This window comes from Acipenser ruthenus, chromosome 11 (assembly GCF_902713425.1).
Source record: "Acipenser ruthenus chromosome 11, fAciRut3.2 maternal haplotype, whole genome shotgun sequence".
Taxonomy (NCBI): domain Eukaryota; kingdom Metazoa; phylum Chordata; class Actinopteri; order Acipenseriformes; family Acipenseridae; genus Acipenser; species Acipenser ruthenus.
In genome coordinates this window covers 20600532-20618286 of record NC_081199.1, presented here as the reverse complement: position 1 = coordinate 20618286, position 17755 = coordinate 20600532, and the positions used below count along the sequence as shown (strand labels likewise).

Sequence of the window (17755 nt, the reverse complement as noted above, 5' to 3'; positions counted from 1 at the left end):
CCCATGACTGAGAACCCCCACCCAAAGAATCCACAGAAATTGAGTTTTCCAAGAAGGTAGTAGAACCTGACTACAAGGGTTAGGTCATCTTTCTTTGTAATGCAAGCAAATCCTAACTGAATATACTCACTGTCTTATTTTCAAAATTTGGATTTTGATCACTTTAGTGAGAGAGGTTGTTCATTTGTACCAGTAGAATTACTATTGCTTTCAGTTTGTTTAGTATCATTTCTCGGACTCCCGGTTTGGGATCCCCTGTGTTAAGGCACCAAGTGACGTGTCCATTGAAATTCCGCTACGGATGGAAATGTGGCATAATATAATATATTAGCCACAGTGTCAAACTACCTCCAAAGCTATTGTATGCACCAGACTTCAATGCTGTAGACTAATAAAATGCACCATATTAACTTCACAAGTGGCATAGTCAGTATCCAGTCAGCTTAATACAGAGCTGCTCAGAAGAGGAAACTCTCTTTAAAGAAGTGCTGAATCTGTGCTGACATCCAGCAGAATGAAATCACTGCCACCGGGTCAGACTGAATGAAGAGCTCTCCTCATCTCCAGCTTCTCATTGGCCAGGCCAAGCTGCAGTGAGGCTGCAACACAGTCAGTAGGGGACCTCTCCACTCCCTCAGCTATAAAAAGGCAGTGCGCAGCTCTATGTGCTTCATTCCCTGCAGACTTCAAAGCCAGCTACAGCGAGGTAAGAGGAACCTGGCATAAACTTTTTGACGGTTTTCATTTGTTTTTGTTTTTTTGTAGTTTTAGAAGTGTTAAATACTGATTTGCCTGTCTTGTATTTTATTTAATGACTTAATTATTGTATTCATTTTTTAAACCGTGTTCCCTATTCACAATCGTTTTTTTCTTTAGAGTGGACACACTTCAGAATATAGATACATTTTACAACTTTGCAATTGCTTTACTGGGGAAATAACTACATGCTTAATCCATGTTGTTCATTCATGTATGAAGTTTACTATAGTATATTTGTACACTATTTTTGCAGTTATACTGTGTGTGACTGGGATTAACCGTGTATTTTTGTTTAGTTCCCAGTGACTCAGCATTCTCATGCTTTATACACCTTTAACAATTACACTTTTTACACTTTGCTATGCTTTTATCACTGTTTACTGCTGTAAACTGTTATACGGGTACCATCGTTTTATGACTTGGTTATCCTCACAATGAAGAAATAAAAATGCATTATGGTAATTACAGTGTCATTAATGTACATGTATTTTGAAGTGTAGCTGACTGTTTTATACATTAAAGAGCTTCAAATGACAAACACAGACTAGATCAGCCAGTCTATGTATGTTTTTGAGTTTGCTTTTGCATTGCTGGAGTGCCGCTTACTGACATAAAGGCACATTCTCAAAGCTATTTACTCCAATTCTTTACATTTTTAGATTTCAATTCTTGCTCAATATCTTCAAAATATCTTCAAGTTCATTAATTCAATGACAAATGCTTCACATAAAATTTAGCACTGTTGAGTGTTTAACAGTTGTGGATGTTCTTTCAGATTTGGGACCCTGCGTTGCAAATGTCTGACTTAGAGAACTCCATGGCAGCCATCATAGATGTGTTTCACAAGTATTCGGGAAAGGAGGGAGACAAGCACAAGCTGAAGAAGAGTGAACTGAAGGATCTGATCAATAACGAGTTAGCAAGCTTTCTAGGGGTGAGTAACTGCATGTTAGAAATGTTAAATACCACCAAGAGGATTCAAAGATTCAACATTCCTGTTTAGTATGCTAATGTATTATAGCCTGTTACTATTGTTCTTTCTATTTTACTATTACTCTATGAATTCAATCACTGTACTGATTATTATTATTATTATTATTATTATTATTATTATTATTATTATTATGAGGTTAGAGGGGTTAGGGGAGCAGTGGCAGAGAGAGGACAGGAGAGAGTGGGAGGAGGGGAGAGGCAGAGGTATGAGGTTAGAGTGGTTAGGGGAGCAGTGGCAGAGAGAGGACGGGAGAGAGTGGGAGGAGGGGAGAGGCAGAGGTATGAGGTTAGAGGGGTTAGGGGAGCAGTGGCAGAGAGAGGACGGGAGTTGGGACAGAGTAACAGGGATGTGAGAGACGGTCATTGCAAGACAGGTGAGACAGATAAGTACAGTAGTGGGAGCAGAAGCGGTGGGGAGGGGGGGGGGGTACAGACCTGTGTAGTAGTTGGTGTCTTCCAGAGCGCTGCTAGGTTCAGCTAGGCTAGCTGTCTATTATACTAACTAGATGGATAAAAGCTGTGTGTAAACCAATCAAATTACAAATCAACCTCTATTCAATTTAACCACACTCACCTGGTACTAATCACAACAGTAGAGCATCTAATTAAAACACCACCTTTGTAATGTTACTTAAATACTGCCAATGTTAAGAGTTGGAATGAGGCCTCTAGTAACCACTGGGAGAGATCTGAAAAAGGTCCTTGCTATACCTTTCCTCGCTCGGACTGCCACAGCTCAGACTGCCCTTGGACATATGGCCCTTAGACTGCCACAGCTCAGTCTGTCCTTGGACGTGTGGCCCTTAGACTGCCACAGCTCAGACTGTTCTTGGACGTGTGACCCTTAGACTGCCACAGCTCAGACTGTTCTTGGACATGTGGCCCTTAGACTGCCACAGCTCAGACTGCCCTTGGACATGTGGCCCTTAGACTGCCACAGCTCAGACTGTCCTTGGACGTGTGGCCCTTAGACTGCCACAGCTCAGACTGCCCTTGGACATGTGGCCCTTAGACTGCCACAGCTCAGACTGTCCTTGGACTTGTGGCCCTTAGACTGCCACAACTCAGACTGTCCTTGGACGTGTGGCCCTTAGACTGCCACAGCTCAGACTGTCCTTGGACGTGTGGCCCTTAGACTGCCACAGCTCAGACTGTCCTTGGACATGTGGCCCTTAGACTGCCACAGCTGAGACTGTCCTTGGACGTGTGGCCCTTAGACTGCCACAGCTCAGACTGTCCTTGCATGTGTGGCCCTTAGACGGCTGGCGCTTAGAATGGTTGGCGTTGTAAGACACTGTTTGCCAAGTTATACTATCCTGTAGGCCTAGAGCCGTATACTTAACACAAAATTCTAATCAACCTCGCAATTCAACAAAGCCCAGCACAGTTTACAAAATAATTGTTAAAGGCAGGGATAGTTACCCCAGCAACAACGATTTAACTATCAAATTAAATACGATCTACTTATCTGGTTATATGTTGAGTCGCTCAGAAGCAGCATTGGAGTACAGAAAAGGAGCAGAGACACACAGCATGTGTGGCCTCAGTTGCAACAAATTAATCAGGCAAACAAAACTCATTCCATGTCTTCAATACATACACGGTAAATGAAACTACCTTGCTCTATAAAAACAGACCGACCTGCTCACTATCAAGTTGTTTTCAGATCAGGGTGCCATTGTCCGCAGCATCCCATTCATTTTGTTACAGTATATTGGTTGCACAGTGATGTAGGGCCTATGGGAGACCCCACCTATGTACTAGAAACAGTACTTGAGGTAGACATCTTGTGAAAGTGAAAAATTGTTGCCAGAATGTAAACATTGAAAATAGAAATGTCGGAAACAAAATGTATAGATTTGTAATAACACATGGGAAATATTAAGCTATAATTTTAACTTTGTCTTCTCTGTATAAACGTTTTTTTTATTATTATTATTAATTGTATTTATTAGTTAAACTCTCTTATACATTACTTTTTTAAAATAGACATGCTTGTATTTATTTATTTATTTATTTATTTAATTTTTCAAAACTTTTGAAAGTAGCAGAATTTTTCTGGTAATTTCTAATGTACAAAATATTTTTTTTACATCCCGAAACTACATTAAGTCAGAGTATAAAATAAAAAAAAAACAACAGCAAACTAGTAAATGTGAGGTATCCACCACCTTATTTAAACACAAACTATTACAATTTTCAAAATAAATACAGATCTGTGTATTTTGTATTTTACTTTTTCCCTTTAAAATATAATTCTGTTAAGTCTGGCCTTTTGCAGATAGCCATGCAGAGGTTCAGGCAGGAAGCTCACTTTTAAGCTAGATTAAAATTGTAAACATCAAGCATATTAGGCTCCCTTATTATCAGAACATGCTAACGGCTCGGCTTTATATATTACCTCAATCCATTCGTCCTGCTGTACGTCAGAGTTCTCCTCCTCCTCCCCAGCCTTCACCCGTTTTTTCGCTTCCCTACAGTCAGCCTCTCCACTATCAGCAAACTAAACTTTGGGCAGGGGTACCTCGAAGGGCAAGACATAGACCAAAGATGTAATGGAAATATGTATAATGTTGTATTTGTTGTCTAAACTAAAGTCCTACATTGGGTCGGGTACCTGCGGCTCGGGTTCGGGTCAGAATGTGAACTTTTCTGTTTTGTACTATAAATTATTATACAGTACATTTCTCAAAAAGATGCAGGGGAATGAATCTGGTTTACAGCTTTTATTTGTGTCCATCAGTCCAACTATTTTTCAAACTCAACACAATGAATGAACCTTAGTATTCAGACTCTAGTAACAGAGTAATAAAAAAAAATAATGCAAGTCTTAATTTTATATTGTGATGATTTCTTGCTTCTGGTTGCTCTCTATGACTGTATTTTATAGTCTTCCACCCACTACCAGGTATTATTATTATTATTATTTATTTCTTAGCAGACGCCCTTATCCAGGGCGACTTACAATTGTTACAAGATATCACATTATACATTATTTCACATTATACAGATATCACATTATTTTTTCATACAATTACCCATTTATACAGTTGGGTTTTTACTGGAGCAATCTAGGTAAAGTACCTTGCTCAAGGGTACAGCAGCAGTGTCCCCCACTGGGGATTGAACCCACAACCCTCCGGTCAAGAGTCCAGAGCCCTAACCACTACTCCACACTGCTGTGTTATGTTATTTAAACACTGTATGTTTAAATAACATAACACCGACAACAGTAGTATAGTTACCCTCCGTGGGTTGTATTTATTTTTTTGAAAAACAAAACCTAAACTAAACACTTATTTTCCTCCAAACTAAACAGGGGCAGGCTAATTCTGCTTACCCTGAAACAAACTATCCATTCAGTTTTGTTACCTCAGGGTTTGGTCTCTTATCTTTGTTCTCCAATCCCCCATGGTTCTTCCATCTGCTTGTTTTATCTATGTCTCACAGGTGTCCTTCATTACCCAAACAATTAAGCCATTAACCCATTTTGTAAGGCCTTTAGCAATATGGCTGCTGGTTCCACCAGTTCCTTCACCAAGATGGAGTGGGTTCAATAAATGCAGGGGGAAAAGTGCGGAATACCCTCCCCAAACGAAAGACTCACGCGCCACCTATGGTCTCAAAATGACATCCTATTCCTTTCGAGACATCTGTAATTTGTTTTGAGACAGCTCTGTTTATTTTAAGATATTTCTAAATTACTTCCTGTTCATTTGAAGGTATCTGCCCCCTACAGGTGTGATGCAGGTGTAGCACTTCACCTGGATACAGTATAATAAAGCTCCATTCTGTTTCCTTCCAGCAAATCAAAGACCAGGCGACGATGGACAGTTTAATGGAAAGCCTGGATACTGACGCTGACTCGGAATGTGACTTTCAGGAGTTCATGACCTTCATCGCCATGGTGACCATCGGCTGCCATGAGTTCTTTGAACACCACGAAGATGAGTAACAAACTCACCCACCATATATATATATATAAATCATTCTAGTTAAAATGCACTGCAGACTTGTAACCCTTTCACCTGCCTTAACCTGTATACAAGCCTATTGATGAAGCTTAATAGATGGTAATGCCTTTGGACCTGGTTTGAACCTTGGCTGGCTGGTGCTGTTATGTTTTAAATTGTTGTTTTTAATTTCTGTGGTGTTTACAGCAACTGTGGTACACCATAATATCTTAAAATCTTTCCAGTTTGCGGTCAATAAGCAAAAAAAATATGTAGGGATTGCACTGTACATTTTTCTACATCTCTAAGAAATGCAGCCATTCTAAAAAAGAAACATTTATATGAGAAGTCAGGCCATCACACATAGCTGACATGATAGGTGATATTTAAGAATGCTTTGGAGTTGGTGTTGGGAAAGTTTAAAAATGCTATTTTCCCTTGCCTTATGTTTAAGTCACGTGTAGAATTAGCAAGATTAATCTGACGGTTTATTTTCTAACGTTGCTGGCCACCTTTACCGATAAATAGAACCTTTTTTTAGTCTGTTTCTATATTTGCATTGCCTTCCTTCACCGTTAAGCCAGCTGTGTTCAATGGCATAAGACACTTCTTATCAAAATGTTGGTCTAATTAGACAAGAAGAAATTGCATCTGGTATTATATTAGTCTCACCTGTTCTGTGTTTAACACACTAGTGGATTGTTGCTATGTTATGAATGTTTCAAGCACCTCTGTATATGCAGACACTTTATTTGCCCTTCATCTCATGGCTTTGGTTTGCAACGTATTGCATTTTCCAGTGTTGATGTGTTGGCCAGGCAAGGTCATGTAAACAGATTAGGAGTGTGTGCTGATAACCTTGGTACCTTATGCCAAGCACTTGTTGAATGTTTTAAGACTGAAATGAATGACAATTGAGCTTGCAATGTATCCTTGTCACAAGGATAGTGTCACAACAGTGTTACTGACAATGCATAAATGCCTAATTTTATATTACTGGTACATTATAACTTTGTAGCAAATTTAATTCAAGCTAGAATTTGGCTGAAACGTATGTCCCTTTAATGTGATTAGGAATGGAAAGCATAGCTAGCAGATAAGCTTTGGAAGACTGTCTGCTTGTATTAAGATCATTAATAAAATGGTCAGTGCAAATACAGAACTGGTTTCTGGTGTGTCTATGTGTCTGTTTCCATGTATCATATCCAGTATTTAAGCACATACTACAAGACTGCTGTATGATTGTTTTCCCCTGTTCTATGACAATATCAAACAAAGAAGGGCATTCATCAAATATAACATTGTGTTTGCAAGCATCTCATAAGCCTTTAATAAAATCAGAGGAATTCAGGTTCAGGTCCTGGCTGTGGCCGATCTCAGCTGTGGATTATTATTATTATTATTATTATTATTATTATTATTATTAATTTCTTAGCAGACTCCTTACCCAGGGCAACTTACAGTTGTATACAAACAGTACATACCAAGAATTACAGTACAATTAAGAGCAAGATATGAAATACAATGACTTCAGTCCTAATAAGAGCAAATACAAAACACAGTACGATTTGAAATCAGGGCAGTTCAAGAGTAGATAACAATGTTGATAGTTACATCAGGGTTAGATACGAGTGCAGGTGAAATACAAAATACTACAGATTGGGTTAAGTGCAGGATTAAATACAGTAAAATAGGGAGCAGATGAGTGTAAGTTAAAGTGCATTAAAGGCAGAGTGCTATATTGTCCAGAAGGGAAGAGTTGAGTTTTAAAGGTGTTGTCTGAAGGTGTGTCTTGAGGAGGCACTGGAAGGTGGTCAGGGACTGGGCAGTCCTGACACCCGTAGGAAGGTCATTCCACCACTGCGGGGCAAGGGTGGAGAAGGAGCGGGCTCTGGAGGCAGGGGAGCGTAAAGGAGCCAGTCTTCTAGTGCAGGCGGAGTGGAGAGTTCGAGTGGGGGTGTAGGGAGAGATGAGGGTCAGGAGGTAACTGGGTGCAAGAGTCTTGAACTGGATGCGAGCGGTGATCGGGAGGCAGTGGAGTGAGCGGAGCAGTGGAGTAGCGTGGGATTCTGGCCAGGAGGGAATTATTATTATTATTATTATTATTTATTTCTTAGCAGACGCCCTTATCCAGGGCGACTTACAATTGTTACAAGATATCACATTATACATTATTTCACATTATACAGATATCACATTATTTCTACATACAATTACCCATTTATACAGTTGGGTTTTTACTGGAGCAATCTAGGTAAAGTACCTTGCTCAAGGGTACAACAGCAGTGTCCCCCACTGGGGATTGAACCCACAATCCTCTGGTCAAGAGTCCAGAGCCCTAACCACTACTCCATTGCAGTAGTCTAAGCGGGAGAGTACCAGGACGAGGAGTTGCGTGGAGTAGTTGGTGAGGAAGAGTTGGATTCTTCGTATGAAATGCAGCGGTCAGAGAGGTAGAACCAGGCCAGAGCAGTGCTGGAGATACCCAGGTCAACAAGAGAGGATAGGAGAATAGAGTAATCAACAGTGTCAAAGGCAGCAGAGGTCAAGGAGAATTAGGACAGAGGAGAGAAAGGCAGTGACAGACAGGAGAGCAGATTCAGTGGAGTAGAGAGGAAGGGTAAGAGGGAAACAGGACGGTAGTTCTGGAGGGAGGTGGGGTCGAGTGTAGATTTTTTGAGGAGGGGGGGTGATAGAGGCTTGTTTGAAGACAGAGGGAAAGAGGCCAGAGAGGAGAGGTGTTGAGATGAAGGTGAGTAGAGCAGGAGCCGCAGCTTGAAAGAGGTGAGTGGGGAAGGGGTCCAGGACGCACATGGTGGGTTTGTGACCCTGGAGGAGGGAGGAGAGGTCAGTCTGAGAGGGGAGAGAAGGAGGAGAAGGAGGGTGAGTTAGTAAGGGAGACAGAGGGTGTTGGGTTGGGGGGAGGAAGAGGTGTTAAAGAGTTTGCGGATATCAGAGATTTTAGAGGAGAAGAAATAGGCAAAGTCATCAGAAGAGATAGAGGATAGAGGAGGGAGGAGGGGAGGGGGGGAGGATTGAGGAGGAAGGAGAAGGTAGAGGATCATTTCCGGGGGTTGTTAGTGGAGGATTGGATAATAGATTGGAAATAGGAGTGCTTAGCAGAGGAGAGAGTAGAGGAGAAGGAGGAGAGGAGGGAGCGGTAGAGGTCTAGGGAAGCAGGGAGTTTGGTTCTCTTCCATTTCTTTTCAGCAGAGCGCAGTTCTGTTCTTGCTGCGCGGTGCACAGAGGAGAGCCAGGGTTGGGGAGGGGAGGGGCGGGCAGGTCAAAAGGTGAGGGGACAGAGGGAGTCGAGGTAGGAGGTGAGGGAGGAGAAGAGGGTGGAAGTAGCAGAGTCTATAGAGAGTTGGGAGAAGGAGTCGAGAGGACAGAGGGAGAGAGAGAGTGGAGGTTACAGCGGGAGGTGACAGTGAAAAAGATATGAAATAGTGATCAGAGAGGTCCAGAGGGGTGACAGAGAGGGTGGAGGGGCAGCAGGCCCTGGAGAAGATGAGATCCAGTTGACAGCCAGCTTTGTGGGTAAGAGGGGATGGACGGAGAAATTGAAGGAGTGAAGGAGAGGAAGGAATCTGGCAGAGTGGGTGGGGTTGGAGAGTTGGATATTGAAATCACCCAACAGGACAGTTGGGGTAGACAGAGAGGGGAGGGAGGAGAGGAGATAGTCGAGTTCATTTGGAAAGTGAGCGAGAGGTCCAGGGGGACGGTACAGTACAATTAGCAGGAGATGACAGGGAGAGGTTAGTTGGACAGCGTGAAATTTAAAGGTGTTCAAAGAGTGTGAGGAGAAGTCAGAGGGGACAGAAAATAGTAATGAGGGAGAGAGGAGAAGACCAGTTCAACCTCCCCGTCCAGTGAGACACAGAGTATAGGACAGGATGTAGAGAGAGGATAGGGAAGCAGGAGTTACAGTGTTATCAGGAGAGTGCCAGGTTTCAGTGAGAGCAAGGAAATCGAGAGAGAGGTGAGAGGCAAAGGCCAAGATTAAGTCAACTTTGGATAATAAAGGGAGAGTTGCATTGCTAGCAAGCGCTGCATTAATATAGTAAAGGTGTAGTAAAGCATAGTGAAAGCATGGTAAAGCACAGAGCGGTATGCATATTATTATATTTAATAACATGGTACACTATGGTAAATGAATAGTATAATCATGGGAAAAGCATAGGATAACTTTAACATTACCATGGAAATTTAATGGGGTAAACTTTTATAAGGGTAATTCATGCACTCCGCCACTGATCTTTCATTTTCTTGGCCATTGTAAATTGGGGAAAAAGGATAAAAAACATAGGCACTCTAAATAAAAGATTTTCCTTTGTGCTAGCCAAGTGGGTTTGAATTACGCACTTTGTTCCTCTCATCCCCTCATATTGAAGTTTGAATTCAGGCTAGAAGTCACAGTAGGTTAATTAACAAGCTCTAAATTATATAAACATGTCCAAATATGTTTACATATCAACTTTCACATGCTGTTTCAACATGCCCTTTTGTTTTTCTTTTTAAAATATTTGTTCACAATTTTCCTTTAATCAATAACCGCATAATTCTCTTGTTACAGCGCCGTCATGCTTCCAAGTTAGGAAGACATCTGAATTGTTCCATGCAATACCACATTAAACTAAAGCCAGTGTCCCTGGAGAAGGTGCATTGGCAACATCATGGCATACTTTGAAGTTTTACAGCTGTTTACTGAATTTATAAGCTCTAATATCTTATTGTACAACATTGTTAAAGTGCATAGAGTTTGTGTTCATATCTACAATACTAACACTATGTCAGGGGGTCTCACTACACTGGTTAAGAAATGTTGTTGATGGCCACAAGATGGAGACTTCTTTTTCTCTTGAAATTGCCTTGTGTAACTGTCCTAGACCACATGTCACCAATACATCAACATTCAACATTCAACAATTTCAGAAGTCAATTATCAAGTGGCTTGACTCAAGTCCTCTGCACTAATGTTTTCAATTATTCTGAGATGTTTGGTGTTCTGTTGCTCCAGTTTTGAGTTTTTATAATTTCTCTAAATCTGCCCCTACTTTGGCTTTGATCTGCTTTTAGCTTGTCTGGAGGCAAGATCAGGCTAGAGTTTCTTTACATTAGTAGTACAAGCACCATCTACTGTTACAGAGTGCACAGCAGTGTACTGACAGCAAAAAAAGGAAACTTTAACCAAAATAGTGATGAATTAAATGGTGCCGGCTCTTCATTTCATAACGACACTTTTGCAATAAGGGAATTTGAAGCTTTTTAATGTTTTAAATAAGTTTGAACTGTATGAATGGTTTTGGAGGAAACTGTCAACAAAGCAAATAGAGACAAGCAAGATTGCCTACTTATTCTCAAAGTGTTTTTTAAGTCTTACTGTTAAAATACTTATTTATGGTTTTGGTGTATGTACTGTATTTAGGCCCTGTAAGTAATTCGATAAAGATGGCGGATGTGTGGACAGGGTACTTCAGCGCTAAATCTCATTTTCCAAAACTTGAACCCAACACATAGGCATGGTTATATAATTAAAGGTTTAGCATGTTCACACTTGTTTCTCTGTTTTGTATGAATTGTTTGGTAAAGAAGGTTGGTTGGTTTTTCAGAGTCTGTTTTATATAAAAAAAATACAGTTTGATATTCATGGGACTGTGTGGGTGTTGTTAAAGAAGCAAGAGAGCAGTTTCAGAAACATCAAACATGCTTTATAAAACATTCTTCAAACACCTCACAAGTTGAAGCTTTGTCAATAGGGCTTAAGTTCACACTTTAGAAAATGTAGCATTAATAAGAAATACCGCTGGTGACAGAGCTAATGGCAACACTCTGATGCACCAGTTGTACTGGAGATGTTTGAGAGCCATACTGCACCCTTAGAGGCGCTATAAACTTCACAGCCACCACGATGTGATTACTGAAACCGAAAATGATTCAGAGAGTGAATGTAAACAACAAGCAGAAAACATTAGTTAAGATATCTGTGATATTTCATACCCATACCAAATTAGTCAATAAAGAATTACAACACATTGGACTATATTCTCAAAGCCATTTACTCCAAATTATCATTAGCGGATATTTTTTTGAAGGATTTGTAACACCAATTAATTATTTAAAATGAATAATAAAAAAATAATAATAAAAAAACAACATTATTATTATTTATTTATTTCTTAGCAGACGCCCTTATCCAGGGCGACTTACAATTGTTACAACATATCACATTATACATTATTTCACATATCACATTATTTTTACATACAATTACCCATTTATACAGTTGGGTTATTACTGGAGCAATCTAGGTAAAGTACCTTGCTCAAGGGTACAACAGCAGTGTCCCCCACTGGGGATTGAACCCACAACCCAGTCCAGAGCCCTAACTACTACTCCACACTGCTGCCCATAAGACTACTTAAGACTATATAACATAAGACTACTTGCAAGTCTCAAAATTAAATGTCAAATGTCAAAATTAAATGCCATTGTTTTTTACTTCTGGTTGAGTAACTATATTGGATGCGATTTTCCTTTCTGAAAATAAAATGTGCTAATGACAATTTGGAGTACATTGAACACTATAGAACATTGTAGATTATACTACTGTTCTCCCATTGTTTTCTATGGAGGGCAGCCAACCATTCTGTTATTACTCAATAATGGAATGGTAAATATAGCACAGCTGAAATGACACTAATTAATGACACCTGTTTTTGCTTGCTGATGAAACACTTCTAATGATGATTGATCCCTGCTCTTAAAAAATCCACTCCGTGAACTACAATGATTATTTCAGACAAAGGTAAAAATATAAATAACTTAGTAGTATAGTATAATAGTGTAATGTCATTGCTTGGGCGTGTTCCTTGTTAATAATTGAACTCCCTTGTTCAAAAATCGACTGCAACAGTCACAAAATGCTATTATCCCTTTATTTTTGAATAGCAATAGGGGTTGTGGGACAAGAATGCAGATCCCCAGAGAGCTGGCTGTCTATCGTGTTTAAAGGCATGAAGATTAATTTCAGACAGGGATATAATCACCATTAAATACAAAGAAATTGTATCTGTCCATTTCTGGTCTGTCTGCTCCTAGTCCTGGGAGCTGTAAGGCATGTCATTCTCCTCACTCCAGTGCTTGCCAGTGCTTTTCTTCCTGTTCCTCTCCGCCATGACAATGGCAGCCACTACAGTCACAATGACAGTGAAAGTGATGATCAGCACCGCCACGGTCTCTCCGATGCACAGCCTATTATCCACGTCATCCAGCTTGTAGCCATTCAGCTGAGGAGGCTCTGTGCACGTCATGTTGAAATAGTCATCCAGAATGAGCCGCTGGACACTCTGGAGCTTTCTGAAGACCCTCTGGAGGTCACAGTCACAATGCCAGGGATTACTGGGCAGCAGTGTGGAGTAGTGGTTAGAGCTCTGGACTCTTGACCGGAGGGTTGTGGGTTCAATCCCTAGTGGGGGACACTGCTGCTGTACCCTCGAGCAAGGTACTTTACCTAGATTGCTCCAGTAAAAACCCAACTGTATAAATGGGTAATTGTATATAAAAAATAATGTGATATCTTGTAAGTGGATAAGGGCGTCTGCTAAGAAATAAATAATAATAATAATAACAATTACTGGCCAGCACAATATGAGTCCCATAGGTCTGTATGCTGGGGAACGTCTTGAGTTTGATGTTCTCCAGATGGTTGTGGACCAGGTTGAGTAAAGACAAGCTGGTCAAGGAGGTGAAGACCCCGATATCAGTGCTGTTGATCTGATTGCTCTGCAGGTTTAGGACCTCCAGCTTCGGCAGCAAGGGCGGTCATGTTGTTGTCCTGTAGAGTCAGCCTCCGGAGCTGTGGAAAGCCCCATTCTCGATAAAGCTGATCCTGTTGCCTCTGATATTGAGCATCTCCAGGTTCTCTAGGTGTAGGAGGCTGTTGCTAAGCAAGGCCTTCAGTTTGTTTTCTGACAACACTAGTTCCCTCAGAGAATTGAGACCAATGGAAAATCTATTACCAAGAGCAGCCAGCTTGTTTCAGCTCAAATCCAGCTTTTGAATGCACTGGAGGGAAGAGAACGCTCAGTCTGCCATGTGGTTGATGTTGTTGTCATTCATTAGGAGTACCTTCAGCCTCCAGAGGGGCCAGAAGGCCCTGACTGGAATAGTTGTCAGGTTGTTTCGGGATAAATCAAGGTGTTCTGTGTCCGAGGGTGTGGCGTTTGGGATGAAGGTGAAGGAAGAACTTGAGCAGTTGATGAATTTGAACATGCTGCGGCAGTCACATCCTTTCAGGCACGGAGGCTGAGGCACAGAGGTGGGGCTTGCGACACAAAGTTGGAAGAGAAACCAAAAATAGAACTTCATCCTTGTCTTCTGTGGGGCCTTTTAAAGACAAGAAGACTGAGTGACAGTCATTTTCAAAAACATACCATACGACAACCATGTATTATTAATATATGATAAAGAATACATTATAGTGTAACTATATGATCCATATATATTTTTTATTTGTAAATACTGTACATTTTTAATATAAGGTAAATATATAAATATATTTTAAATGTCCCTTTTTTGTACTAATTTATTTCCAATATATTATTTCTTAAAAAATCACCTAGGAAAAAACATTATGCATTTGTTTTGGATTTATTAAATAAACAGTTTCATTAACTTTTTTCATAACATATGTAATGTCTAATATATATATATATATATATATATATATATATATATATATATATATATATATATATATATATATATATATATATATATATAAAAAACACACACACAACTAGCTTTCGAGTTAAGGTTAAGGTAGCTTTTGACTAGTATACACTGCACTGATGAGTCCCAAAGAGGGTGAAACATGTATGCAGTTGCTGTGACTTTTAAAACGCTGTGAATGTTGAAGCCTTTTGGTGACTTCATAACTCTCTCTCACTCTCTCTCTCCTCTACAACAAGTATGAGAACAGATTAGTAAATACAGTAAAACAGGAGATGGGGCAACTGTACTATTTAATCCCATTCAGATATTTTATGACCTCTAAATAGATAACCGTCCTCTTTTCACATACATACATACATACATACATACATACATACATATACACAGGTATAAGTCTTAAAAAAGAAACTAATTTTGAGGAAAAAAGAGGAAATGTCCCATTCTGCATTTATTCAATTATTCCAAACCTTGTTGGAGAGTAGTGTACAGAAGGAGAACAAACACTTAAGAAGCAGTTCAATAATACATATTGCTATTGCAAACATTCCTTACTCACGCTGGTTAAAAAAAAAACATTTCCCTGTGGTAACTGTCAAACATTAGTAAAACAAGGACAATACAGTCAAATGTCATTAAATATATTTGATTTGTACAGGACCAATGTTAAAATCAGAACATTTCTTAGTTACAGTGCATCCAAGCTTAGAACCAAGCCTTACCTTTTTAGTACAGCAGCAATCTCCACTGTGCTCTGTCGTCTTTCAACAGGATGTGTCGAGTGATGGAAAAAGAGGGCTGCTGGCGGCTGGGTTTGAGGAGGAGTGCTATTGTACGAAGGGTACCTCTTGAAATGTGAGAGAAAGAGAGAGAAATAATGAATGTGTTAATAATTCAGACAGCTGGAGGCTGGGAGAGGTGCAGTGCCACCTGGCCAGGCCTGTGAGCATTAAGGAGGTCAGGAAGATAAACCCATCCCGCTGCTGCTGTCCCTCAGCGTGGTCACAACATCAGCTACTGATTACAGTGTCACGCTGCGACACCTTCATCACAGGCTCCCTGGAATGGATGTCAAAGTGTTCCTTCCTATTCGTTTTACAAAACTAGAACCAAACAACAGTATCTCTATAAAAATTTACAATGCAAATTTGGTGGTAATCCTTCCAAATTCTACAACAGACTTATTTGTATTTCCCTCACTATTTTATGGTGTTTTATGGTGAGTGGTTCTAGGTTCTGTTGCTCCAAAACCATTCCAATTAAGGCTCCAGCCACATTCTCACATGTTTTTGGCAGGGAGGAATTAACTCCATCCCTGCCAACCATCACCAAACACCAATACATATACATAGGCAGAGCCTATATACTTAGTTGTGCCACACATAATAAAACCCTACTAGGTGATACAACTACTGGGAATATTAGCACAATTGCAATGGCAGTCTAATGGTGCCCCTATTGCATATGAACTTCAACAAATGAAATATTTATGCCATGCAATATGAAGCAAAAACACATTTTCTACACGCATATTCTTATTTTACATGAAAAAAAGAACATCACTGTACTTGCTACAGATCAGATGCACTCTTTCACAAACTGTATTTATACATGCTATATGATAAAATAATTAAAAGGATAAAACACGCACATAAAACTCCTTATTGGGGTCTCCCTTTGGGTATAAAAATAAATAAAACATAGAGTGTAAAAAATACAATGAATAGTGCAACTAAAACTGTATACAATAAAACCACCAGTGAATAAAACAATTAATACTTTGGTCATTTGTGACACATAACCTGAGAATTCTGATGGTGTGTTTTAAAGTTCTGTTTGATTTACCTACAGCGTGGCAAGACCAGCTGATCACAAGAAGATTCTCACAGTATCTCACACACTGAGGAAGGCACTAGCTGAAACATCTCCCTACTGGACTTAGCTTGTGATTGTTTTACCTTAGATTTCTGCGGCTGCTTATTCAAGGTGCCTCCAGGGCCGCCAAGAGTCGTCATGGGCCCCGGGGAAGAATTGGTATGTCCCGCTGTATTTTAAGCAATATAACCGATCATTCTCCAATTGTGTTTCACACCAGCTGAAGAAAGTACTTTATTTATTTTACACAATACAATTTTTCTAACATACTGCTGCACCACATTGTTTTGAGCAAATTATAGATATTAATAATAGAATAATTCATACTGTGGTATATATTGTGCAACTTTAGGGTTCTTTTAAAGTCTTTAAAAAAATACATAAATTGCTATGCCTTTTTTCAGCTTTTTGGTGTAGTAAAATATGAAATGCAAAAGTTCAAATCATTGTGTGCAAGGACGTGTTTGACAGCGCCTGGATACACAATCATTACACAACATTATCAAACTGTCCACATATCACCAAATTACTTCAACATTTTCAGTAATTTTACACACAAAAAAATCCACCATACCACCATATGTTTCATAACCATATGCTTATTTCAAGCTGTAAAAATTACTATACTATATTATTAGCCAATGAAGATAAGTATATACTGTGCAGCAACAGAAATATGCCATGAGTCTCTCCAGCATCCCCCTTCAAGGTTAGCACTCCACCCTGAGCATTCCAAGGCCCTTATATATAGAATAAATTTCCCATAAGGCAACTCTCATTTAAAGATACAGCTCTCATTTTTAAAAAAAATAAAAATAAATCCAGATGCAAAAATGCTTCATTAGCATCATCAAAAAATATTTTGGCCATATACACACGTAAGGTTAACCATACACATATATAAGACAACAACATAAAGAAAAGTGCACTTTTAAATATTAGCTATGACCTTTAACCTCTAAAGTCAGCAACCATTTTGTTTCTGCTGATGTGGCACTATCAGTCATCTTTATATGCTGAGGTATCACTGGCAGCCATCTTTTAGACACTGCTGATCAGCTACTTCCAGCAACAAGGATTTTTGCACACAGGTATGAATAATACTAGGGTTACCATGTGGCTCCAGATTAACCGGACGCTGTGAGACAGAACGGGATTTCAAACTTGCCCCTAAATTGAAATAAATGAAGGTGTAAATGAACCATCCTTAGCTACAATTAAGAATGGTGCTTAAATACCCGCATGCGCGTCAAATAATTGTATTATACCAAGAATGAATTGCAGCCAGTCGCTATTTTTTTCTGTTTGTTAAAATTCAATCGCCCATATTATTCTGCAAATACAATCGCATCATCACCTCACTGCTCTATTGATAGATTAGCTATTCGTTCATTAAGATCTGATCAGAAGCAGCTGATCCGTGTGAATTGTTTGCTGCGACCAAG

At 39.7% G+C, this 17755-nt stretch overlaps 1 protein-coding gene and 1 pseudogene across 1 annotated transcript; one reads left to right on the top strand and one right to left on the bottom strand.

Moving 5' to 3' along the window:
* Positions 1-559: 559 nt before the first annotated feature.
* LOC117426268 (protein S100-B-like) lies at positions 560-6867 on the top strand. The gene is made up of 3 exons (XM_034043682.1): positions 560-706; positions 1535-1693; positions 5558-6867. Exons 2-3 carry the CDS (start codon positions 1556-1558, stop codon positions 5705-5707), a joined length of 288 nt encoding a protein of 95 aa, XP_033899573.1. The 5' UTR covers positions 560-706; positions 1535-1555; the 3' UTR covers positions 5708-6867.
* A 3901-nt stretch (positions 6868-10768) lies between these two features.
* Positions 10769-17035, bottom strand: LOC131739450 (leucine-rich repeat-containing protein 19-like; annotated as a pseudogene).
* Positions 17036-17755: the final 720 nt, after the last annotated feature.